Source organism: Scyliorhinus torazame, chromosome 2, assembly GCF_047496885.1.
Source record: "Scyliorhinus torazame isolate Kashiwa2021f chromosome 2, sScyTor2.1, whole genome shotgun sequence".
In the NCBI taxonomy this organism is placed as follows: domain Eukaryota; kingdom Metazoa; phylum Chordata; class Chondrichthyes; order Carcharhiniformes; family Scyliorhinidae; genus Scyliorhinus; species Scyliorhinus torazame.
The window spans coordinates 149,292,230-149,319,400 of NC_092708.1; the positions used below are offsets into that span (position 1 = coordinate 149,292,230).

Here is a 27,171-nt window from a genome sequence, read left to right on the forward strand (position 1 = left end):
TATCTTTGCTGGTTGTCACTGTACGCTGAGGTATGGCTATCTGGATTGAAACAGTTCAGTCCTGGTACCATGATTTGTTATGTTGTAGGTGTAACATAAGCAGCTTCCTTGTGGTGCACTTGACAAAGGAAGGTTCAGACGTGGAGATAACTTCAACATGTTTATTAAACTATTTACACTTCTATTACTCGGGTTCAACACTACTGCTAATCCTACTATAGCTACCCAGACTGACTAACCAGGTGCTGCAATCCACGTGGTGGGTGTAATATTGAATCAACCCTCTGTATCTACTCACTGACTGTCTCCACTGGAAAGAGGCAGATCATGTGTGTGGTGTAATGTCTCCCTGTGGGCGTGTCACCTCCTTGTGTATCGTGAATGTCCATTGGTCGCATCCTATCCAACTGATCTATTGGTTGAGTGTGTGTGTGTGTGTGTGATGTCTTTGGTGCTCCCGCTAGTGTCTAGCTAGCCTACATGCATTTACATTGATGCACTTCACCACAACTCCTGCACTAAATAATGTCCAGTGTTGTCTTTCTGGAGGGAGAAAGTATCTATGACAAGGGTTTTCACAGCTCATGCAAGCAGTCTCCCATGCACGCGGATCCTCCATCCATCACACTCATCTGACTGTCCTGAGCTTTTCCAGTGCTGTCTCCTGGGCTTCTCTTTCAGTTGTCCATCCGTGTGGACCAGCATCTCCGCCCACCCAGCACAACACACGGGCTGCGATTCTTGCAGTTTTGGTATCATGGTTAGCCTCACCCCGAGATTCCCTCTCACTCCCTCCTATCCTTTAACCACTGCATCCTCCCAAAGCCCATCCTCTCCTTCCACCCCAGTGTTGTCCCTCCTTCAAAGCTTGCCCTCCACCATACAACGCTCCATCCTATACCTCCACTCTACCATTCACCCTGTCCTCAACCTCAACTCCAACATCATCCTTCACTCCATCCTTGCCCTCCAATCCTACATTCTTTGTGGCCCTGACCTACACCTCTAGTCCTTCGTCCTGCTTGACACTGTCCTTTTCCTCTCCACATTAAACGTTTCTGACTCCTTCCTCCATCTCTTCTTCAATCCCTCCTCCTCCAGCACCCCGCAGTGCTGTAGAGGTATTGTTACTGGACTGATTATCCAGAGACCCAGGTAATACTCTAGGGATCCGGGTTTGATTCCTGCCACGGCAAGTGGTGAAAATTGAATCCACAGATATTTGAAATTGCCTCACCGAGGTCCTAGGTGCGATCCCGGCCCCAGATTGCTGTTCGTGTGGAGTTTGTACAATCTCCCCATGTATGCATGGTCTCACCCACACAACCCAAAGATGTGCAGGGTAGATGGATTGGTCACGCTAAATCGCTCCTTTATTAGAAAAAATACTATTGAGTAGTCTCGGGCTTTTCACAGTAACTTCATTGCAGTGTTAATGTAAGCCTACTTGTGACAATAAAAAGATTATTCTAAATTTATAATTAGAAAACATTTGGAATGAAAAAGCCCAATGATGTTGATTGTCATAAAAAGCCCCAGCTGGTTCACTAATGTATTTTAGGGAAGGAAATCTGCCATCCTTACATGGACTGGCCTATATGTGAGTCCAGACCAACAGCAATGTGGTTGACTCTTAAATGTGCTCTGCAATGCAAGCCACTCAGTTGCATCAAAATCGCTACAAAGTCGATAAAAAGGAATAAAACCAATGGACCACTTGGCATTGACTGAGGCACTGGAAACGGCAACGACAAACCCAGCCCTGTCGACCCTGCAAAGTCATCCTTACTAACATTTGAGGGCTTGTGCCAAAATTGAGAGCGCTGTCTCACAGACTGGTCAAGCATCTGCATGACATAGTAATACTCACGGATCATACCTTACAGATAGCGTCCCAGACACCACTATCACCATTTCTGGGTATGCCCTGTCTCAACGGCAGTACAGACCCAGCAGAGGTGGCGGCACAGTGGTATACAGTCGGGAGGGAGTTGCCGTGGGAGTCCTCAACATTGGGTCTGGACACCATGACATTTCATAGCTTCATGTCAAACATAGGCAAGGAAACCTCCTGCTGATTACCGCGTACTGTCCACCCTCAGCTGATGAATTAGTATTCCTCCATGTTAAATACCATTTAATATACTCTGGGGAGTGGTCTTCAATGTCCATCACTAAAAGTGGCGCGGTAGCTGATCGAGTCCTAAAGGATATAACTGTTGGAATGGGTCTGCGACAGGTGATGAGGGAAAAACATAGAAGACCTCACCCTCACCAACCTGCCAGCTGCATCTGCCCATGACAGTATCGGTAGGAGTGATCACTGCACTGTCCTTATGGAGACAAAGTCCCATCTTCACATTGAGGATACAGTCCATCATGTTGTGTGGCACTACTATTGTGTTAAATGGGTTAGATTTAGAACTGATCTAGCAAATCAAAACTGGGCAACCATGAGGCGCTATGGGCCATCAGCAGCAGCAGAATTGTACTCAGCCAAAATCTGTAATATCATGGCCTGGCATATCCGTTACTCTAACATTACCACAAGCCAGGGATGAACCCTAGTTCAATGAAGAGTGCAGGAGGACATGCCAGGAGCAGCACCAGGCATACCGGAAAATGAAGTGTCAACCCGGGGAAGTTGCAACACAGAACAACTTGCATGCCAAACAATATAAACAGCAAATGATAGACAGAGCTAAGCAATCCCACAACCAACGGATCAGATCTAACCTCTGAAGTCCTGCCACACCCTGTTGTGAATGGTGGTGGACAATTAAGCAACTACTGGAGGAGGAGACTCCACAAATATCCCGGTCCTCAATGATGCAGGGGCCCAGAACATTTGAGCAAAAGACAAGGCTGAAGAATTTGCAATAATCTTCAGCCAGAAGTACCAAGTAGATGATTTACCTCAGTCTCTCCAGAGGTCCCCAGCATCACAGATGCCAGTCTTCTGCCAACTAGATTCACCCCACATGATATCAAGAGATTGCTGAAGCCACTGGATACTGCAAAGGCTATGGGGCCTGACAGTATTAAGCCATAAGGCCACAAGATATCAGAGCAGATTCTGGCCATTTGCTTCTTATGTGTGGAAACGTTCCATACATGAGAAAACATAGATAAGTACACAATATAAAAACATAGACAAAAACATCAAGTGAAGCATACGGAATAGAGTACTAACAACAGGAGAGAAGATGTGTAGAGAGATCAGTTCAGTCAGTGATAGGGTCATTCAGGAGTCTAGCAGGAAAGAAGCTGTTTTTGAATTTATTGGTCTCCAAGATCATTCTTCTGAATCTCCTCTCGACCCTCTCCAATGGCAGCACATCCTTCCTTCTGTACAGACCCAAAGCTGCTCACAATATTCCAAATGGGGTCTGACCAGAGCCTTATACAATCTCGATGTGGAGATGCCGGCGTTGGACTGGGGTGAGCACAGTACGAAGTCTTACAACACCAGGTTAAAGTCCAACAGGTTTGTTTCGATGTCACTAGCTTTCGGAGCGCTGCTCCTTCCTCAGGTGAATGAAGAGGTCTGTTCCAGAAACACATATATAGACAAATTCAAAGATGCCAAACAATGCTAGGAATGCGAGCATTAGCAGATGATTAAATCTTTACAGATCCAGAGATGGGGTAACCCCAGGTTAAAGAGGTGTGAATTGTCTCAAGCCAGGACAGTTGGTAGGATTTCGCAGGCCAGATGGTGGGGGATGAATGTAATGTGACATGAATCCCAGGTCCCGGTTGAGGCCGCACTCATGTGTGCGGAACTTGGCTATAAGTTTCTGCTCGGCGATTCTGCGTTGTCACGGGTCCTGAAGGCCGCCTTGGAGAACGCTTACCCGGAGATCAGAGGCTGAATGCCCTTGACTGCTGAAGTGTTCCCCGACTGGAAGGGAACATTCCTGCCTGGTGATTGTTGCGCGATGTCCGTTCATTCGTTGTCGCAGCGTCTGCATGGTCTCGCCAATGTACCACGCTTCGGGACATCCTTTCCTGCAGCGTATGAGGTAGACAACGTTGGCCGACTAGTGCCACGTTGGCTGACTAGATTTAATCACCTGCTAATGCTCGCATTCCTAGCATTGTTTGGCATCTTTGAATTTGTCTATATATGTGTTTCTGGAACAGACCTCTTCATTCACCTGAGGAAGGAGCAGCGCTCCGAAAGCTAGTGACATCGAAACAAACCTGTTGGACTTTAACCTGGTGTGGTAAGACTTCGTATTATACAATCTCAGCAGTACATCCCTGCTCTTGGATTCTAGCCCTCTCAAAATGAATGCCAACATTGCACTTGCCTTTCTAACTGCCAACTGAATCTGCATGTTAACTGTGAGAGAATAAGACCATAAGAGCATAAGACATAGGAGCAGATTAGGCCACTAGGCTTGTCAAGTCTGCTCCACCTTTCAATCATGGCTGATATTTTTCTCATCCCCATTCTCCTGCCTTCTCCCAATAACCCCTGATCTCCTTATTAATCAAAAACCTATCTATCGACTTCCGGTGACGGCCATGGAGGAGTAGGTCGCACATTCGATAGCTCCCACCTGAAACAGACTTTCGGACCTTTTTTCCCGGATTTTTGTGGACTTTATGAAATAAATTGGTGGATGTATGGATAGCTGGACCAGAAGTGGCCGTGGGAAACAATTTAGTCCCAATAGAGGGATGCGAGTGGAGCTGGCAGTGCGGTGAAGCATGGCCAATGGCAAGGACCAGGGAGCGGCGGCTCACTGGCTGAAGGAGCAGCAGATGGAGTTCTTCAAGAGTTGTTTTGCCGAGCTAAAAAAGGATACGCTTGACCCGATGAAAGCATCGATCAACCAAATGGGCATGACTCGGGCGACCCAGGGGAAAGCGATTAAGAAGATCGAGTTAAAACTATCCAACCAAGAGGATGAGATAATTGGACTGGAGCACAAGGTGGAGGTGCTAGATGACCACCACTGGAAGATGCAGGAGAAGCTGGAGGATCTGGAGAGCAGGACCAGGAGGCAGAATTGAAGAATCGTTGACCTTCCTGAAGGCATTGAGGGACCAGATGCAGGAGCACATGTGCAGGGTATGCTGGAGTCGCTGATGGGAGAGTCGCTGATTCCTCGACCCCTAGAACTGGACGGAACGCACAGAGCCCTCCCAGGGAAGCCCAAGGCGAATGACCCACCGACGGCCATGGTAGTTCGTTTTCACCGTTTTTCTGATAAGGAGAGCACCTTGCAGTGGGCCAAGAAGGAACGGAGCAGCAAGTAGGAGAACAGTGAGATGCGCATCTATCAGGACCTGGGAGCGGAGCTAGCCAAGAGATGTGTTGGGTTCTACCGGGCAAAGGCGACCCTCTTTAAGAAGGGGATGAAGTTTGGGGTGTTATACCCAGTGAGGCTGTGGGCATTGCATGAAGATCGACACTACTATTTCGAGTCGCCAGATGATGTTTGGACATTTATTAAAGAGAAGTTGGACTCGATTTAAAAGACACTTAAGCTCCGGAGATGGGATGTGGCGGTGGTTTGTAATTGTGTCCTGTTTTAAACAAGATTGTATTTAGTATTGGGCGAGCGAATGGGCTGGAGGGATGGGGGTGAGGGCGCTTTGTTTTGCGACAATGGCGGTGAAAGTCAATGGCCACAAGACACCTTGCCTTCTCGACTCCGGGAGCACGGAGAGCTTTATCCACCCCGCTATGGTAAGGCGCTGCTCCCTCGCGGTACACCCCGTTACCCAAAGAATCTCCCTGGCCTCCGGATCCCACTCCGTGGAGATCCAGCGGTACTGCATCGCCACCCTCACCGTCCAGGGCGTAGAGTTCAGCAACATCCGGCTCTACGTTCTCCCCAACCTCTGCACTGCCTTGCTACTTGGCCTGGACTTCCAGTGCAACCTCCAAAGTCTAACTCTAAAATTTGGCGGACCCCTACTACCCCTCACCGTATGCGGCCTCACGACCCTTAAGGTCGACCCACTCTCCCTGCTTGCAAACCTCACCCCAGATTGCAAGCCCTTCGCCACCAGGAGCAGACGGTACAGTGCCCAGGACAGGACCTTCATCAGGTCGGAAATCCAGCAGCTACTGCGGGAAGGCATCATTGAGGCCAGCAACAGCCCCTGGAGAGCCCAAGTGGTAGTTGTAAAGATTGGGGAGAAACACAGGATGGTCATTGACTACATTCAGACCATCAATTGGTATACGCAGCTCGACGCGTACCCCCTCCCATGCATATCTGATATGGTCAATCAGATTGCACAGTACTGGGTCTTCTCTACAGTGGACCTGAAATCTGCCTACCACCAGCTCCCCATCCGCAAGGCGGACCGTCAATACACTGCGTTCGAAGCAGACGGCCGCCTTTACCACTCTTAGGGTTCCCTTCGGGGTCACTAATGGGGTCTCGGTCTTCCAACGGGAGATGGACCGAATGATTGACCGGTACGGACTGCCTGCCACCTTCCCGTACCTAGATAACGTCACCATCTGCGGCCACGACCAGCAAGACCACGACACTAACCTTTTCAAATTTCTCCACACCGCCAAACTCCTGAACCTCACGTATAACAAAAAGTGCATGTTCAGCACTGCTTAGCCATCCTTGGCTATGTTGAGCAAAATGGAGTTCTAGGGCCCGACCCCGACCGCATGCACCCCCTCATGGAACTCCCCTCGCCAATTGCCCCAAGGCCCTCAAACGATGCCGGGGGTTCTTCTCACACTATGCACAGTGGGTCCCTAACTATGCGGACAAGGCCCACCCACTCATCCACTCCCCAGTTTTCAAGGCCAACATCGCCAAGGCCGCTATGCACGTAGTCGACGAGACCCTCCCCTTTCAAGTCGAGAGCGATGCATCGGACGTCGCTCTGGCCGCCACCCTCAACCAGGCAGGCAGGCCCATGGCATTCTTTTCCCACACCCTCCATGCCTCCGAAATTCGGCACTCCTCTGTCGAAAAGGAGGTCCAAGCCATCGTAGAAGCTGTGCGGCATTGGAGGCATTACCTGGCCGGCAGGAGATTCACTCTCCTCACTGACCAATGGTCGGTTGCCTTCATGTTTAATAATACACAGCGGGGCAAGATCAAAAATGATAAAATCTTGAGGTGGAGGATCGAGCTCTCCACCTACAATTCTGAGGTTTTGTATTGCCCCGGTAAGCTCAACGAGCCCCCCGATGCCCTGTCCCGAGGTACATGTGCCAGCGCACAAATGGACCGACTCCGGGCCCTAGACGATGGTCTCTGTCACCCAGGGATCACCCGGTTCTTTCACTTCATAAAGGCCCGCAACCTACCCTACTCCATTGCGGAAGTCAGGGCTATCACCAAAGACTGCCAGGTCTGCACGGAGTGCAAACCGCACTTCTACCGGCCAGACCGAGCGCACCTGGTGAAGGCCTCCCGTCCCTTTGAACGCCTCAGCATGGATTTCAAAGGGCCCCTCCCCTCCTCCGACCGAAACATGTACTTCCTGAACGTGGTCGATGAATACTCCAGATTCCCCTTCACCATCCCATGCCCCGATATGATGTCTGCCACCGTCATCAAAGCCCTCAATAGCATCTTCACCCTGTTCGGTTTCCCTGCTTACGTCCACAGCGACCGGGGATCCTCCTTTATGAGTGATGACCTGCGTCAGTTCCTGCTCAGCAAGGGCATTGCCTCAGCTGGAGGACCAGCTACAACCCCCGGGGAAACGGGCAGGTGGAGAGAGAGAATGGGACGGTCTGGAAGGCCGTCCTGCTGGCCCTACGGTCTAAATATCTCCCCGCTGGCAGGATGTCCTCCCCGACGCCCTCCACTCCATCCGATCGCTACTTTGCACTGCGACTAATTAAACCCCCCCATGAACGTCTCCTTGTCTTCCCTAGGAAGTCCACCTCCAGGGCTTCGCTCCCAATGTGGCTGGCAGCTCCAGGACCCATCCTCCTCCGCAAGCACGTGCGGCTCCACAAGGTGGACCCGTTGGTTGAAAGGGTACAGCTGCTGCATGCAAACCCGCAGTACGCCTATGTGGCATACCCCGACGGCCGCCAAGACACAGTTTCCCTCCAGCTGGTTCCCCACCCCCCCTCCAATTGCCCCGGCACCACCCATCCTCGCCCCAGCGCATCTCACTACAGCCCCGCTCCAGGACAATCCGTCCTCCCATTGGTTCCACCCGGGGATGAAGATGAGGACTACACGCTCCCGGAGTCACAGGCGACCAAGCTGGCGCCTGCATCACCACCGGGACCGAGGCGCTCACAGCGGAGGATCAAGGCACCCGACCGGCTAAATTTGTGAACTTTCACCAAACTGGACACTTTAAAAATGCTCACATACCATGTAAATAATTTTTCCACCACCCCCGCTGGACTCTTTTTTAACAGGAGGTGAATGTGCTAGTCACCACTGTTTGTATAATATGTATATCAGAGGTAATACGGTAATGCACCTGTAGTACAGATACAGGGGTAGATCCCTGCCTGCTGGCTCCGCCCAGTAGGTGGAGTATAAATATGTGTGCTCACCGAGCTGCTGCCATTTCGGCAGCAGCTACAGGAGGCAACATATCTCTGCTTAATACAGCCTCGATTACTCTCTACTCCCGTCTTGTCGTAATTGATAGTTATTCAGAGGGAAAGGTGTCGGATATCTATCAGGTGCTGTTGGAGGCGGAGGAAACCCCGGTGGAGGAGCTTAGGGGCAAATGGGAGGAGGAGTTAGGAGGAAAGTTAGAGCCAGGAAGCATTAATTAGGGTCAATTCCTCCTTATCATGTGCTAGGCTCAGTCTAATCCAGTTTAAGGTGGCCCACCGGGCACACATGACGATGGCGAGGATGAGCAAGTTTTTCGGGGTAGAAGACAGATGTGCGAGGTGTGCGGGAAGCCCAGCAAACCATGTCCATATGTTTTGGGCATGCCGGAAGCTTGGAGGGTTCTGGCAGGGGTTTGCCAAGGCAATGTCCAAGGTGCTAGGTACGCGGGTGGTGCCGCGTCCAGAGGTGGCGATCTTTGGAGTGTCAGAAGATCCGGGAGTTCAGGGAGTGAACGAGGCCGACGTTCTGGCTTTTGCCTCCCTGGTAGCCCGGAGACGGATCCTTTTAATATGGAGAGATTCAAAACCCCCGAGTGTAGAGACCTGGGTCAATGACATGGCTGGGTTTCTCAGCCTCAAGAAAATAAAGTTTGCCTTAAGGGGATCAATGCTAGGGTACTCCCGGAGGTGGCAGTCATTCGTCGACATTCTTGGAGAAATGTAAAATGTCAGCAGTAGCAGCATTCCGAGAGGGCGGAGGGGCGGGGGGGGGGGGGGGGGGGTAAGTGTTATTTTATGTTATTTCGTGTGGTTTGTGAAGATAGAGCCGATTGGGGAAATGTCTATTTATTCGCCATGTTAATGTTCAATGTTTACTGGGTTTTTTTGTTTATCTATCTCTGTCTTAAAGACACTCAGTGATTTGGTTTCCACAGCCTTCTGCGACAGAGTTCCACAGATTCATCACACTCTGGCTAAAGAAATTCTTCCTCATTTCTGTTTTAAAGGATCGGCACTTGGATTCTAGTTTCTCCAACCAGTGAAAACATGCTCTCCACATCCACTCTATCCAGGTGTTGCCGTATCCTGTAAGTTTCAGTAAGAACCCCACTCCTTCTTGTAAACTCCAATGAGTACAGACCTAGAGTCCTCAATCGCTCCTCATATGACAAGCTCTTTATTCCAGGGATCATTCTTCTGAATTTCCTTTTAACCTTTCCAAAGCCAGCACCCATCCTTCCTTAGGTACGGAGCCCAAAACTGCTCACAGTACTTGATGTACCGTCAATTACCACGAGACGAGAATGGTGAAACAATCGAGGCTTTACTGCACAAGATGTTGTGCCTCCTGCAGCTGGAACCAGAATGGGTGCAGCGCAGGAGAGCGTACACTTTTATACGTCGCCTGCTGGGAGGAGCCAGGAGGCTAGGATTTACTGGGGTACCTGTAATACGGTGGCAGTATCGTAATACATGCAATGTGTTACCAGTGGTGTTTACCACAGTACTCCGAATGGGTCTGACCAGAGCCTTATACAGCCTCAGAAGTACATCCCTGCTTTTGTATTCTAGCCCTCTCGACATGAATGCTAGCATTGCATTGCCTTCCTAACTGCCGATTGAACCTGTATGTTAACCTTAAGAGAATCATGGACAAGGACTCCTAAATCCGCTTGTGCTGCTGATTTCATAAGTATTTACCCTTTCGAAAATAGTCTATGCCTCCATTCCTCCTTCCAAAGTGCATAACCTCACACTTTTCCACATTGTATTTCATTTGCCACTTCTTGGCCCGCTCTCCTAGCCTGTCCAAGTCCTTCTGCAGCCCCCCTGCTTCCTCAATACTACCTGTCCCTCTGCATATCTTTGTATCATCTGAAAACTTAGCAACAGAGCCCTCAGTTCCTTCTTGCAAATCGTTAATGTATATTGTGAATAGTTGTAGTCCCAGCACCGACTCGAGGCACACCACTAGTCATCGGCTGCCACCCTGAAAAAGATCCCTTTATCCCCTTCTGCCAATCCTCTATCCATGCCAATGTCCTACCCTTACCACCATGGGCTCTTAACTTATTTAACAGCCTCCTTTGCGGCACCTTGTCAAAGGCCTTCTGGAAATCTAAACAAATCACGCCCACTGGTTCTCCTTTGTCTAACTTTGTTGTTACTGCCATAAAGAACTCTAGCAGATTTGTCAGACATGACCTCCCCTTGACGAAGCCGTGCTGACTCAGTCCTATTTTACCATGCACTTCCAATTACTCCGCAATCTCACCTTTAATAATGGACTCTAAAATCTTACCAATGACCGAAGTCAGGCTAACCAGCCTATAATTTCCCACCTTCTACCTCCCTGTCTTAAACAGGGTTTTAATTGATTGATTTATTGTCATATATACCGATGTACAATGAAAAGTATTTTTCTGCGGCCAAGGGAACGTACAAAGAACGAATATAGTAGACAAAAGCAGGGGTGATATATTAGCCATTTCCAGTCCTCTGGGATCCTCCCCACTTCCAGTGATTCCTGAAAGATCACCTCCACAATCTCCTCAGCCTTCTCCTTTAGATTCCTATGGTGTAGCCCATCCGATCCAGATACTTTATCCACCTTCAGACCTTTCAGTTTCCCCAGAACCTTCTCCTTAGTGCTGGGCCACTACACCCACCTCTGCCCCCTTATTCTTCTGGAGCTCTGGTACTCCACTGGTATCTTCCACCATGAAGACTGATGAAAAGTAACTATGCAGTTTTTCTGCCATTTCTTTGTTTCCTATTACTAATTCTCTAGCCTCATTTTCCAGTGGTCCAATTTTTTGCTTCTCTCTTACCTTTTATATATTGAAAAAACTCTTCCTATTTTCTTTTATATTACTAGCTAGCTCACACTCATATTTCATCTTTTTCTCCTTGTTGCTTTTTTAGTTGTCCTCTGCTCTGGCTTCCCACTGCGCAGCACGGTAGCATAGTGGTTAGCACAGTTGCTTCACAGCTCCAGGGTCCCAGGTGCGATTCCTGGCTTGGGTCACTGTCTGTGTGGAGTCTGCACGTTCTCCCTGTGTCTGCCTGGGTTTCCTCCGGGTGCTCCGGTTTCCTCCCACAATCCAAAGATGTGCAGGTTAGGTGGATTGGCCATTCTAAATTGCCCTTAGTGTCCAAAAAGGTTAGGTGGGGTTACGGGGATAAAGTGGATAGGGTGGAGGCGAGGGCCTTAAGTAGGGTGCTCGTTTCAAGGACCGGTGCAGACTCGATGGGCTGAATGGCCTCCTTCTGCACTGTAAATTCTATGATCTAAATTCTAATCCTCGCCACTTTGAATGCTTTTTCTTTTGCTTTTATACTGTCCTTGAGTTCCCTTGTCAACCATGGATGCCTCGTCCTCCCCTTCGCATGTTTCCTCCTCTTTGGGATGAATTTCTTTTGTGCCTCCCAAATAACCCCCAAAACACCTGCCTTTGCTGTTCCACTGGCTTCCCTGCTAGGCTTCCCTTCCAATCAACTCTGGCCAGCTCCTGCCTCATGTCCTTGTAATTACCTTTATTTAATTGTAATACCATTACATCTGATTCCAGCTTCACCCTCTCAAACTGCAGGGTTACACTGTCTGTAGAGCAGAGCCAGAAGAAACTGCATGACCCCCTCAGGGTGGCCAGGGTGAGTAGACAGCACTATGCTCTTGGCACCAACCCCCGTCCAACAGACATGTAACCCTACCACCCCCCCCCCCCCCCCCCCACCCACCCAGAGGGCGGGCAAAACCCCACCCTGCACCACATGTCGGTACCCACACCAGCTGCCATGGCTGGATACCCTGGCCGCTGAGGCCACCAACAACCCGCCCCCTGTGTTCTTAATGAGGTGGAGATGCCGGCGTTGGACTGGGGTGAGCACAGTACGAAGTCTTATAACACCAGGTTAAAGTCCAACAGGTTTGTTTCGATGTCACTAGCTTTCAGAGCGCTGCTCCTTCCTCAGGTGAGGAAGGAGCACTCCTCACTCCTCACGCTCCTCCTACTCACCTGAGGAAGGAGCAGCGCTCTGAAAGCTAGTGACATCGAAACAAACCTGTTGGACTTTGACCTGGTGTTGTAAGACTTCGTACTGTTCTTAATGAGGTTACACAAGACAGTTGTTCGTGAAGCAAGTTTGGGGATGAATTTTCCTAAGAAATTCACTACACCAAGGAATCTCAGAGCTGCTTTTTTGTCTTCCAGGATTGACATCTTCTGGATGGCAACAATCTTAGCTTTATCTGGTTGCACACCATGTTCCGAGATTTGGTCACCCAGAAATATTATCATTGAGATACCAAAGTTGCACTAGACCCGATTGAACTTCAATCCGTATTTGTGTATTCTCTGGAATACTTGCAGGAGTCTTGCAGCGTGCTTGTCATCAACATACACACGAACTCCATCTATGCCTTCTGTCATCTATTCCATGGCACTATGGAATATCTCAGATGCTGAGATTATGCCAAATGGCATTCTGTTAAAACAGTAACGACTAAACGGTGTGTTGGACGTACACAGGGCGGGATTCACCGGCCCCGCGCCTGATCGGAGAATCGCCGGGGGGCCGCCCCGACGCCGCAATGCGATTCTCCACAGAGCGGAGAACCGACACCATTGGGTCTGACATGGTCCGCCTGGTGCCGGTCGGGAGCCGCTCCACGCAGCCCCCCCGCGATTCTCCGGCCCGACTGGGCCGAGCGGCCGTAAAAATAACCCGCATCCCGCCGCCGCCATTCTAACATGCTCTGAACCGGCAGGACCTCGGCGTTGAAGGGTCCGGGGGTGGCCTGTGGGAGCGGAGGGGGGGGGGGGGGTGGGACGACCGCTGGGGGCCTCCGATGTGGCCTGGCACGTGACCGGGACCCACCAATTGGCGGGCCGGCCTCTCTGTCTCCCGGCCTCCTTTTTTCCACACCAGCACCTGTACACCTGCACCATGTTGGGTCAGGGCCAGCGCGGACAAGGGAGACATCGCGCATGCGCAGAAATATCGCCAGTGGGACCGCGCATGCGGCGTTCGCGCCGACCAACTGCGCATGCTAGCACCCCTCGGCGCTCATTCCATGGCCGGATCAGCAAGCTGGAGCGGCGTGAATCACTCCAGCGTCCTGCTGGCCCCCTGTAGGGGCCAGAATTGCTTATCCTGGGGCCGTGTTGATGCCGTCGAGAAATTCGACACCGTTTCCGACGGCGTCAATACTTAGCCTCAGGATCAGAGAATCCCGCCCACAGTTTCTTACTTTTGTCATCCAACTGCATTTGCCAAAAACCTCTGGAAGCATCCAATTTGGAGAAAAACTTGGCATTTGCCATCTGAAATGAAAATCACTTATTGTCACAAATAGGCTTCAAATTAAGTTACTGTGAAAAGCCCTTGTCGCCACATTCCAGCGCCTGTTCGGGGAGGCTGGTATGGGAATTGAACCCGCACTGCTGGCCTGCCTTGGTCTGTTTTCAAAGCCAGCGATTTAGCCCTGTGCTAAACCAGCCCCTGGTGTCCCTGATGAGGTCTAAAACAAAGTTTTATCTAAACCAGGAACTAGGCAATCTCACTTTTGCCAATTAAGTCATTTTTTAAAAATGTTTTTTTATTATCCTCTATTTTGGGGTAAAGTAACTGCAAGATTAGAATTGAAGAGGGAGGAAAAAGCATTTGGGATTTGCTCATAATCTCTTCACGTTTTGGTATTGGATCATACTCACGCTTGATGTTCATGTTCAAATCCTTCGGATCAATACAGATTCTTAATTCCCAATTTGGTTTCTTGACGCACACCATCGAGCTGACCCAATCTGTCGGTACTTTTATCTTGGAAATGAATCCAAGGTGTTGCATGCGTTCCAGTTCTTGCTTCAGACAATCACGTAGCAGAGCAGGAACTCTTCTATGAGGGTGTACCACTGGTTTAACATTCGCTTTTAATTGAATCTTGTATTGAAAAGGAAGAGTACCCATACCTTCAAATACTTGAGGAAATTGAGTGAGGATTCTTTCAATATCTTCCTGCATAGGTGGAAGAGGTTTGCTGGTGCTATAGATTATTTTAATGAGGTGTTAGTCCTGACAGGCTTGTGCCCCTAGTAGCGAAGATCTATTGGATTCAACATCCTTGAACCGTAAAGATATCACAGTGTCGTGATTTGTCACTATGAGATAGCATGATCCTAAAGAAGTAATCGTGTTACCATTGTAGTCACAAAGTTGGCAATCAGTCATCTGAATCTTAGGACAATGAATAAGTTGTGATAAATCATGAGTGTTTATCAGGTTTGCGGAAGCTCCAGTGTCCAGCTTGAAGACAATCTCGGAACCATTTACTTGTAACGGTGTGTTCCAGTTGGATTCCGTCTTAATCGATTGTACTATTTGTGGATTGGAAGTGTCATTAATAGATGTGTGGAATTTCTCAATAATTCCAACAAAGAAGGAATCTTCTAAGTTATAAGCATCTAGTCATTATCAATGTTGTTAATTTTGGAGGTATCAGCGCTAGTGTTAACACTTAGTATATTCACGTGTGTCTTCATTAAGTTTGAAAATTTAAAGTGTGTTCCTTTTAGTGCAGTTCTGCACTAAACAGCAAAGTGATTAAGTTTGCAACATTTTAAGCAAGGTTTTCTAAATGCTGGGCATTTTTTGTGTGGGTGGGCGTGTCCACAGCGTCTACACGTCATGACGTTGCTTTCGTCACGAGCAAATTGTTTTTGTGCATGCGCAGAACGGTCTTCATCCAAATCACGTCGTTTGGTGAAGTGCGCATGTGCAGGTCGGGCATGCGCATGCGCAACATGCTTGCCGCCTGAAACGTGCATTTTTTTGAACTGCACCACAGATCCAACGCAGTTGGCCTCAAGGTGCGTTTTCGCGCCCTTTTCTTTTATCTGAATTTCAGAGCACTGATTTTTAGATCATTCATTCATTCGACACATTTCAATAGCATCTTCTAATTTCAAATCTTTTTGCCTTAATAAACATTCTCTAAATTTTTAATCTATGATGCCAAAAACGATTTGATCTCTGATCATAGAGTCTGACAATATAGAGAAAATACAAGTCTGCAATTTGAGCCTTAAGTCTGTTATGAAGCATTCCCCATTTTTTTGCACTCTCTTCTTAAAGATAAATCTTTCACATGTCTCATTAATTTGAGTTCCACAATGCAGATCAAATTTTTCAATGACAATATTATATTTCTTTTTATCTTCTTCCGTGGAGAATTAAAAAGATTTATACAGTTCAATAGCCTGTGGTCCAACCATCGTTAAGAATAATGCAAGTTTTCTGTTATCACTGGCATTATCTAAATCAGATGCAGAAAGGAATAGCTGAAATTGCTGCTTACATACTTTCCAGTTTACCAGAAGGGTAGGGCGTGCCTCACAATCTTTATTGAGTTCTTTGAGAAGGTGACCAAACAGGTGGACGAGGGTAAAGCAGTTGATGTGGTGTATATGGATTTCAGTAAAGCATTTGATAATGTTCCCCACGGTAGGCTGTTGCAGAAAATACGGAGGCATGGGATTGAGGGTGATTTAGCGGTTTGGATCAGAAATTGGCTAGCTGGAAGAAGACAGAGGGTGGTGGTGGATGGGAAATGTTCAGCCTGGAGTTCAGTTACTAGTGGTGTCCCACAAGGATCTGTTTTGGGGCCACTGCTGTTTGTCATTTTTAGAAATGACCTGGAGGAGGGCTTGGAAGGATGGGTGAGTAAATTTGCAGATGACACTAAAGTCGGTGGAGTTGTGGACAGTGCGGAAGGATGTTGCAGGCTACAGAGGGACATAGATAAGCTGCAGAGCTGGGCTGAAAGATGATAAATGGAGTTTAATGCAGAGAAGTGTGAGGTGATTCATTTTGGAAGGAGTAACAGGAATACAGAGTACTGGGCTAATGGTAAGATTCTTGGTAGTGTGGATGAGCAGAGAGATCTCGGTGTCGATGTACTTAGATCCCTGAAAGTTGCCACCAAGGTTGATAGGGTTGTTAAGAAGGCGTATGAAGTGTTGGGTGCTCTGAGATACAGACGAACCAACACGGTTGCGATTGGTACAACGCAGTTTTATTCCTTTAAACTATTTATATAACAAACTTGGTACTCAGCACGTGGTGACTGTGTGAGTGTCTGCCTTTGAGATCCTTTCCCTGTGCCGTCTCCTGATGGACTGCCCAGGAAGTGTTGTGTTTCTTGTTTTGTACTATGTATGCTCTTGTCTGTGATTGGCTGTCGTGTTATGTGTGCTAATTGGTCCGTTGCTCTGTCTATCATTATGTATGTGTGCATGTGCTATGATGTTCACTTGAATATCATGACAGCGTACAGTGTGTTAGCTTTTATTGGTAGAGGGATTGGGTTTCGGAGCCATGAGGCCATGTTGCAGCTGTACAAATCTCTGGTGTGGCCGCATTTGGAGTATTGCGTGCAGTTCTGGTCACTGCATTATAGGAAGGATGTGAAAGCATTGGAAAGGGTGCAGAGGAGATTTACCAGGATGTTGCCTGGTATGGAGGGAAGATCTTATAAGGGAAGGCTGAGGGACTTGAGGCTGTTTTCGTTAGAGAGAAGAAGGTTAAGAGGTGACTTAATTGAGGCATACAAGATGATCAGAGAATTAGATAGGGTGGACAGTAAGAGCCTTTTTCCTCGGATGGTGATGGCTAGCACGAGGGGACATAGCTTTAAATTGAGGGGAGATAGATATAGGACAGATGTCAGAGGTAGGTTCTTTACTCAGAGAGTAGTAAGGGCGTGGAATGCCCTGCCTGCAACAGTAGTGGACTCGCCAACATTAAGGGCATTTAAATGGTCATTGGATAAACATATGGATGATAATGGAATAGTGTAGATGGGCTTTAGATCGGTTTCAAAGGTCGGCGCAACATCGAGGGCCGAAGGACCTGTACTGCGCTGTAATGTTCTATGTTCTAGAAATCCTAAGCTGTAGTGATTGAACTTTCTCCGTTAGTTTGGGACTTATTGTGTATTGAAGTAGCAGGTCTGGAAGCAGTCTTGTCTTCGAAGTCTGAGTCATGTACTAGTTCTCTTTTCCTCAGAGTCTATCTATTTTCTATCTGAATAACTTCAGCAATATCCTGGTACCATGTATATTCCTTGTCTTGTTCTCCAAGATAGCGTGTTGACAAAGAATATAAAAACTAAGGGGCGAGATTCTCCACTCCCGCGCCGGTTGGGAGAATCGCCTGGGCCGCCAAAATTTCCCGGGACGCCGGTCCGACGCCCTCCCGCGATTCTCCCAAGCGGCGGGAACAGCACGGTCGAGTTCCACGGGCCGCAGGCCGGAGAATCGCCGGAGACACCCAAAATGGCAATTCTCCGGCACCCCCGCTATTCTCAGGCCCGGATGGGCCGAGCGGCCAGGCCAAAACGGCGGGTTCCCCCGGCGCCATCCACACCTGGTCGCTGCCGTCGTGAACGGTGCGTGAACGCTGGGGGGGCGGCCTGCGAGGGGGGATCCCGCACCGGGGGGTACCTCAAATGTGGGGTGGCCCACGATCGGTGCCCACCGGCCATCGGACCGTCCTCTCTGAAGGAGGACCTCCTTCCTTCCGCGGCCCCGCAAGGTCCGTCCCCAATCTTCTTGCGGGGCGGACTTAGAGAGGACGGCAACCACGCATGCCCGTTATGCGGCACCGGCTGCGTCATCTATGTGGTGCCGGCCGCGTCATCTATGCGGCGCCGCCTTTACGCGGGCGACAAGGCCTGGCGCGTGTAGATGACGCGGCCCCGATCCTGGCCCATTGTCAGGGCCTGAATCGGTTGGGATCGGGGCCGTTTCGCGCCGTCGTGAACCTCGACGACGTTCACGACGGCGTGGGCACTTCGGCACGGGAGTGAAGCATCCCACCCAAAAAGTTTAAATCAAAAACTAATTTATTTTACATGACTTGATCATCATTAGGTTCACATGCTTCACTGAGAAACATAACAAAATAATAGTACTGAATCTGTAATACGGCAATCAATAATCTCTTTTTAAAATAAATTTAGAGTACCCAATTATGTGTTTTTTTTCAATTAAGGAGCAATTTAGCATGGCCAATCCACCTAACCTGCACATCTTTGGGTTGTGGGGTTGAAACCCACACAGACACAGGGAGAATGTGCAAATTCCACGCGGACAGTGACCCAGGGCTGGCATTCGAACCCGGGTCCTCAACACCGTAGTCCCACTGCTAACCACTGTGCCGCGTGCCGCCCTAATAATCTCTCTAATTCAGAAACGACATTATGACTCAACCTCACACTATCTTTCTACAATGAAATTTCCATCAGCTCTCCCCAGCATGCCTCGAGACACAGCCTTATGTATGATCATTTAGTAACGCCATTTAGTGTTGAGTTACATGTAGTTTTTCTTGTTAACCCCTTACTACACTTGTACTGTACATATCATTACACTCCCCACGTCCTGTCTCTGGAGCATCTGGTGGACAGCGGGCAGAACAGAGCGGCACAACGTCACCTGGGATGCCCAAGCAGCAGCCCATCCAAGTCTGGTCACCCCAGAAGGTGCCTGCCAATGGGAACCCAGGTCGTAGGGCGGGTATCACAGCAGGTGGCCGCCTGTACTCCTGCTGTACCATCTGGGGAACCACTAAAATGTAGCATTATACCAGGAAGTTCGACATCAGTTAAGACATCAGGAGGTGATCATGGGCTGGTTTAGCACACTGGGCTACATCGCTGGCTTTTAAAGCAGATCAAGGCAGGCCAGCAGCACAGTTCAATTCCCGTACCAGCCTCCCCGAATAGGTGCCGGAATGTGGCGACTAGGGGCTTTTCACAGTAACTTCATTGAAGCCTACTCGTGACAATAAGCGATTTTCATTTCATTTTAATTTCATTTCATTTTTCACTTGGCACGGGTGCAGGGTACAGTTTAGTGATGGGGCTAAGGCACAATGTTGTCACATTAAACACCTGTTCACACTGTTACAACCTGCCTCGGTGCTTTGTCAGATGTGTGTGAGGTGTGGGCTGGCCTGGACTGGCCGGAGAGGCGGCGCGGGTGGAGGAATCGGCGGACGTTGAGGGTGGCCTGAGCTCCTCCCCCCCCCAATCGCTTACATCCAGAGATTTGATAGGATAGTGTTATAGAATGGCCAGCTCGCATGCAGGGATCATCCAGGTAGACGGTGAAAAGTGCTACCGTGGGCAGGGGCAGATATTGTCAAATGACGCGGAGCACCAGAGCTCCTCTGATAGCGGGTTATCATCATCCTCCATCCCATGGAACAGACCCGCTGTTACTGCCAATCCAGGGCCCCCCGCAGTGCAGCAGGTATGTATCACAGAGGGGGTTGCAGGCCAAGGGGTGGTGGTCGGGTGGAGGGGAGGTGTGTGGGGTGGGATACGGTGTCCAGTTTCCAACTCCCCTGGCCAGTTCCCTACCCACCAGTAGGTGATCTAGGAGGTGATCAGAGCGTCTCGTGCGCATTGGACCTGGCACACACGTTGTGTGGCCTTCCTTGCCTGGCTGGGCTCCATGTCCTGTCCATCCTCCCCCTCCCCCGCATCCTCTCGTTGGACAAGGACTGGCGTTCCTCCTCCTCCAGCACATCGCCCCCTGCTGCACGATGTTGTGGAGGACGCAGCAGGCCCCCACAAAATGGGGCGGCCCTTTCAGCATCATACTCGAGGGCCCCTCCAGGGCGGTCGAGGCACCTGAACCGCATCTTCCGGGGGCCAAAGCACCACCCAATCATGCTCCTGGTTGCTGTATGGGAATCGTTGTAGCGGGTGTCCACATCAGTCTCTGGCAAGCCTGATAGGTGTCTGGAAAGGTGTCACCAGCCACGACCACAGTGGATAACCCCTGTCACTCAGGAGCCAACCCCAGCTAGGGGGGTGTCTCGAACATGGTCGAGTATGCACACTGCCCGGGTATTGTGTACAGACATGTGTGATGCCCAGCTGATGGTCACATATCAGCTGCATGTTTCTCGAGTAGTGTAGAGTGGCCTGTCGAAGGGGGACATGCATCCTGGACCTAGGGTATCCCTTCAATGTCATCAAACCCCACTGCCCAGGCACCCTGGTGGGCTCAGGCCGCCTTGCATACAGAGTCCAGATGCACCTCTGCACCGAGATCTGTGAGATTCTGGACAGGTCCCCACTCCGCGTCTGGAAGGACCCTGTCACGTAAAGGTTCAGGGCGACCGTCACCTTGATGGCCACCGGGAGTGGATGTCCTCCACCATAACCCCGCAGTGCCAGGTGTGCCATGATCTGGCAGATATGTCGTACTGTCTCCCTGCTCAGCCGGAGTCTCCGACGGCATGCCCGGTCCGACAGGTCCTCGCATGACAGGCGCTGCGTACCCCGTGCACAACCAGGTCCAATGGGTTACTGGGTGGCTGAGGTTGGCACCACAGGCTCTGCCCCTGCATGTCCCTCCCCCCCCCACGCAACCTCTGCCCAGCATCATGGGGACTCTGGCCCTGGCACCCATCCCTGATGCCAAGTGTACCATCGGCCGGCACTGCCCTTGCTAGTGGTACGCTCCACTCCACGGTCCCCACCCAGCGCCCCCGTAGGGACTACTGTGGGCGTTGCTCTGGGTGGGCTGCCGGCGGATGGTGGGCTAATTAGGGGGTTGTATAGCGCAGTGCTGGGTGCAGGGTATGGGGTGGGGTTGGGGGCACCCATACGGCTGGTGTCAACAGGGTCGAAGGTGGGTGGTCAGTATGGTGCACCACAAGGTGGCTGGCCGTGGCAATAGTGGTCCATGACTCGACACTGCCCCAGTCCCGTGTGAGGTCACCCCAGCCACTCAACCTGTTCCCCATCAACCCACCCCCCAACCCTGGCAGGCCCCACCCCCCTACCCCAGCCAGCCCGGCCAGTGTCCAGCCCGGCAACCCACAGTCTTGCCTCTCTGTGTCCTACCTCCTGCCTCTCTCCCTCATTAGCCATGGCTCCGGTTTCATGATTTTTAAAAGCACAAGTGAACTGCGTCGTCCGGAACTTGGCCCATCGGAGGCGGAGAATCGCGATGGCCCCGGAGAATACCAGGTCAGGCCCACTAATGACATGCAAATGCTATTTACTGTATGTGCATGCTGGACCACATTGATGCCACTGTCGAAGTGACAGAGAATTGCAATTTGGAATCAAATCGGCACCCGCTGTGATTTTGATGTTGGAACCTATTCCCCACCCAATCATGTTTTGCGATTTTGGCATCAGCTTTGAGAATCCCACCCTCAATGTTTATATCTAAAGACATAGAAGGGACTAGGCACTCTGTGGAAAACACTGAAAGAATTGATAGTATAACAAATGGCTTTGTCATCTTTGCCTTAAGTCTGTGGGAGGGTGCTCTGAGTAGAGTCAACACATCCTCATCATGTAATAAAAACAATTTTTTTTTTTACTGCGGATGCTGGAATCTGAAACGAAAAAGAAAATGCTAGAAAATCTCAGCAGTTCTGGCAGCATCTGTAAGGCGAGAAGAGAGCTAACGTTTCAAAGCCAATGACTGTTGAGCTTTGACAAAGAGTCATTGGACTCAAAATGTTAGCTCTTTTCTCTCCCTACAGATGCTGCTAGACCTGCTGAGATTTTCCAGCATTTTCTCTTTCGGTCCTCATCATGTGCCAGGCTCATACAATTGTATCAGCCTGATACAATTCAAGGTGATTCATCGGGCACACATGACAGTGGCCCGGATGAGCAGGTTTTTTGGGTAGAGGACAGGTGTGTGAGCTGTGCAGGAGGGCCCGCAAATCATGTCCACATGTTTTGGGCAGGTCCAAAGCTTAGAGAATTCTGGCAGGGATTTGCTGATGTCATGTCCACAGTTTTAAATACAAGGGTGGTGCCGAGTCCAGAAGAGGCGATCTTTGGAGTGTCGGAAGATCCGAGAGTCCAGGGGGCGAGAGAGGCTGACGCTTTGGCCTTTGCCTCCTTGGTAGCCCGGAGACGGATCATATTGGCGTGGAGGGACTCGGAGCCCCCAAAATCGGGGTTATGGCTTAGCGACATAGCTGGGTTTCTCAGGCTTGAGAAAATTAAGTTCGCCCTGATAGGATGAATGTTAGGGTTCATCTGGAGGTGGCAGCCGTTTATCAACTTCTCCAGTGAAAACTAAACTGTTAGTAGATTCAATAAGGCGGAGGGTGGGGAGGGGGGAAGGGGGGTTAGGGAGTGAGGGAGGCAGGGGGAGTTAGTTTAGTTTAGTTAAGGCGGGATCAGCAAGAGGAGATGGAGGGACTTGGGAATTGTGTGTGTAAGCTATGTTGGCTGGGTATGGTTGTTGGTTGGGGGGTGTTACGTACGGAATTATGTTGACATTTGTATTTGTATCTTTTGTTGCTATAAAACCATAAATGCCTTGATAAAATGTTTGTTAAAAAAAAATCTTTGCCTTAAGAGCCTGGAGGCAACGGGCAGGTTTCGCCACCCTGCCCCACATTCTTGGTGCGGCACGCCGTCGGGATTCTCCATTTCATCTTTGTCTTAAGTCTGTGGGAGGATGGTCATTGGGGTTCCCCATTCTGGAGCAGCCCCACACTGTCGGGAAACCCCCGGGCTGCCGTCAAAATGGAGAATCTCAACGGCGGAGATTTCAGGATCATATATCTTAAAAGATCCTCCAGCTGATTTCAAAACTCCAAGTCCATCTGTAAGGAAATTGGACTTCCTGATACAAAAACTGTATGTGCCGAGGATCATGAACATTGCTGAATATTCATCTCTTCAAGGGAAACCTGCAATAATCCTAATATCTGACTTCAGCTCTGTTAATCCATTTGCACAATTCAAGAGTGAAAAAAAGACTCATGTCTTTAATGGGGCTGCAGCAACTGTTCTTCTACCACAAGCCCAACACATGAACTTTGAGCTGTTCTTTTGGTTTTTAACTTGTAAATACATGTTATTTCTTTAACATTATAGTTTTTATGTGTGTGGGTGCGATTGACATAACATTAAAGCTTTTGGGTTAAAAGTATAAATAAATAAGCCTCCTTGTTTGAAGCAACAAAGGCTGTTATTTCTAAATTGACTATACACTCCACAAGCTAAGAACCGTAATACATTTCTCTCCAAATTCACACTGATTAAGGACAGTAAGGGAGAGGAAGCAAGGATTTCAGTTCTCTCCTAACCCAGTCACAACAGAAATGCTCAAAATCGTGAAAAGTCTAGCCAGTGTAGATAGAGCAAAACCGTTTCCAGTGATGGAAAGATCTAGAACCAATGGACATGGATTCAAGGTGATTGACAAAGGAACCAAAAGTGGCACGAGGAACAGCTTTCTTACACAGTGAGTGGTCAGGATTTGGAATCCACTGCTTGAAAGGTGGCTGGAGCCAGATTTGGTTGTGACTTTCCTGAAGGGAAAGGTGAGGATGTGAGCCTACTCTCTTTCAGAGAGGCAACACAGGCATGACAGGATAAATGGCCTCCTTCTGTACTGTAACTATTGTTTATAACCTCAGTTTTTTTAACCTTAAGTTTATACATTCTCTTCAACTCTTTGGAATTGTTCTAATATGCATTCTTGAATAATTATCCTTTTGATTTCCTAGGGTGCAATTCCTCCTCTGGTGAAGATTTTAAATTCTGAAGTTGAAGACGTGCTAGTCAACGTACTTAAATGCATTCGGATATTATGCAGCAATAATCCAGTTAATCAGACCTTAGTAGCTAATGAAGGAGCAATTCCTTTATTAGTGGAGCTGTTAAGTGTGACATCAAGTAATTTTTAAAAATGTTTTTCCATTTTTCCAAAATGTAAGCTTGGATTTTATGCGAAGGCAAAAAGTGAAGTTTAAGTTTGACAGGACATTTTTCCAGCCAGGAGTGCATTGATCCCAGGAGTGCAGTTTCGAGGGTTAGCTTAATTTAAATGATAGAAGGTTGCAGCATGGTAGATTTCAATGAATAGAAGTTCACCATTTTGAAGAGAGAATGAATTTTTTGCCGAAGAATTTAAAGGCCTTTAGCAGCCTGAATAGCAACACAAATGAGAATTAAATATACTTACTTTAAGAATGCATAAGCTACAATGCCTGCTATTGTAGACAGGAGGGGGATTCATTTAAAAAGCCCAGATTTCTCCACTCACTACCCGCCCGTAAACAGAGAGATGTTTTTGAATTTTGATTTCCCCAGCTCTTCAATTTTGGAGTGATCCAATCTTCTATTAATAATCCCCCAGCAAACTTAAAATGGGGAAATTAAGAGGGTCAGTTTATTTTACACACACACAAAATGGATCTCGCAATGTCCTCTCCTTCTGCATTCATGCAATGAAAGAGGGATAAGGGAAAGAAAGAGGTTCAGGGCAAAGACCCCAATGCAGATAGAAATTAAGCATCCAGAGTCCAATAAATCAATGTCGAATGAAAATTCTTTCAGATGGCTTTGCCTGGTAAAATTCTTGGTCCTGGTCCTCGGACCTCAGTTGCTGGTTGAATCCATTAAAGATGAAGAAAGTATTCTTGTATCCTGGAAATTAGTTTGCTCTTGTAAGAGATTCACGCTCCCATTTCCCCTTACAGGTGGGTCTTGACGTTAAGATTTTATAAAGGACAAAATTAAATAGACACAAGACGTGGCACAACCACAAATGTGGGGTGGAATCTTCTGCTCAGTGCTGGCTAAGGCGAAAAAACTGGCATACAACTGTATTTTCTCTACAAATTTGAATGCAGTCTGCACAAAAAAATATCTGGGGCACTGTTTTCACCATCACTCTGATGGGATGGGCCTGATAGAGTTGGCAATGCTGGTTCTGTAGAGATTGGGGTGCCATCATTAAAGGGTGCCACGATCTGTGATAAAAATAACTCCCCTCACCCCCCTCTACGGGAATCCCGCACAAACATTGAGGTGCCCCCCCCCCCCCGACAGGTATCTGGGCGTGCAGCCCCCACCACAAGCATTGGGATGAATCTCCCGCTGAACCAAGCATCAGGTGGGTCCCCACCCTACAAGCATCAGGGCGTTCCCCAACCCAACAAGCAGGGGGGCCCCAGCCAATGATACATCAGGGAAATCCTCCAAATGGGATTCCCCAGACGACCTGCCTTGGCACTGCCACCCTGGCTGCACCATGGAGCAGTGTCAGGGCACTTCCTAGGAATGTCCCTTTCCCCCCAGGAGCTCTACTTACCTTGGTGCCCCCAGCAGGTTCCCCACGACTGCTTCAAATTTTCAAAAGGCTATTGTAAACTGGCCGTAGTGAATATCCAGTGAGGGGGGATCATATTACGGGAAGCCATATAATGACCTGTAATTTTATTCAAATTTATTGATATGAGATTTCCACCCATCACCCATTGTGAAGGACGTAGAAAATTGGGACATGAGATCTCATCAGTGGGAATCTAGTTTCCTGGCTCTCGCACGATTTTGAGCCCACGTTGCCACTTGCAAATCCTCCCCTTGTTTTTAAAAAAAACTGCTAATTCATTACTACAGGGAACTCTAAATGACACTACACAACACTCAATTGGTTCGTTCAATTTAAATCCTTCCACAACTTAACTTCAGATTCTAAGTCACCACAACTCATTAGAAAACCTCTACTTAAAAGCCACAGGCAAAACCCCACATTTCTGCCCAAAGCTTCCTCAATTCACACCCCAATCGCCCCCCCCCCCCCCCCGCCCCCTGCCACCCCCACCCCACCGCACCCCAAGGATTTGGTTGTTACTTTTAAATTCCATAAAGTCTTCAGCCACAGTACCCCTCTAATTTGGCTGATAATTTATAATCCCCTACGCGGTTCGTCCTTCTGGCGTGGCTTGTAGGTAACCATTCCTGACCCTCCTTGACAGCAATGCCAGACACTTCGATCTTGTCCATTTTATGATGCTTCTTATCAAACTATCATAAACATATTTCCTCAAGCCATCTTTCTGGAATGTCAGCACCTTTCAATCTTTTTAGTTTGTTATACTCCCTCTGATGCCGCTGATTTGACGCCAAATCGCGATTCGCCGTCGCCTTGAAAGCGGCATCAATGCGTTCCGGAACGCATGTACAGTAAACACTGTTTGCATGTGATTAGTGGTCACTAGAGGAACAGTACTGCCTACTCACTCTGGCTGGCCTGAGGTGGTCATACAGTTTCTTCTGGCACTGCTGGCTGGTCAGACAGTGTTGCCCACGGCACTGACTGCCTCTGCCACCTGCGCGCAGGCACGCAAAAGGTGGCAGCTGGCAGCCTCCTTCTCGGGCCTGGGTACAGAGTCATCTGCCTCTCCTCCACCTCGTCCAAGAGGGTCTCCAGCTCGGCATCAGTAAACCTCGGGCTGCTTTTCACACTGCCATCTTGTTGGCTGGGATGGTGTGCGTGGGGAGTGCAGTGTGTATATGCGGCTGCAGCTTGTCAGCCTCCTGAGTGTCAATTGCAAAACCGGCGAATCCCACATCATTTCTTATTGGAATCGATTGTGTTCCATGTTGCGCCAGTGATAGCCCCTCAACAGTAGCAGAACCGGTCCAGGTGTGGTCCCAGTTTTTCTGTCCTGAAAGTCCACAAATTCTGCGTTGGCATCAATACTTCGGTCTGAATTCTGCACCGTCAGGATTCTCCATTTTGCTGGCATCCCATGGGTTTCCTGATTGCGTGGGGCTGCCCCACAATGGGAAA

At 49.0% G+C, this 27,171-nt stretch overlaps 1 protein-coding gene across 1 annotated transcript in view; it reads left to right on the forward strand.

Annotated features, from left to right (window-relative positions):
* Positions 1–27,171, forward strand: part of ankar (ankyrin and armadillo repeat containing) — a 397,884-nt gene that overhangs the window by 219,643 nt on the left and 151,070 nt on the right. The window contains exon 12 of the mRNA XM_072494724.1: positions 24,098–24,266. Coding sequence (XP_072350825.1) covers positions 24,098–24,266 — 169 coding nt within the window. The remainder of the gene's footprint in view (positions 1–24,097; positions 24,267–27,171) is intronic.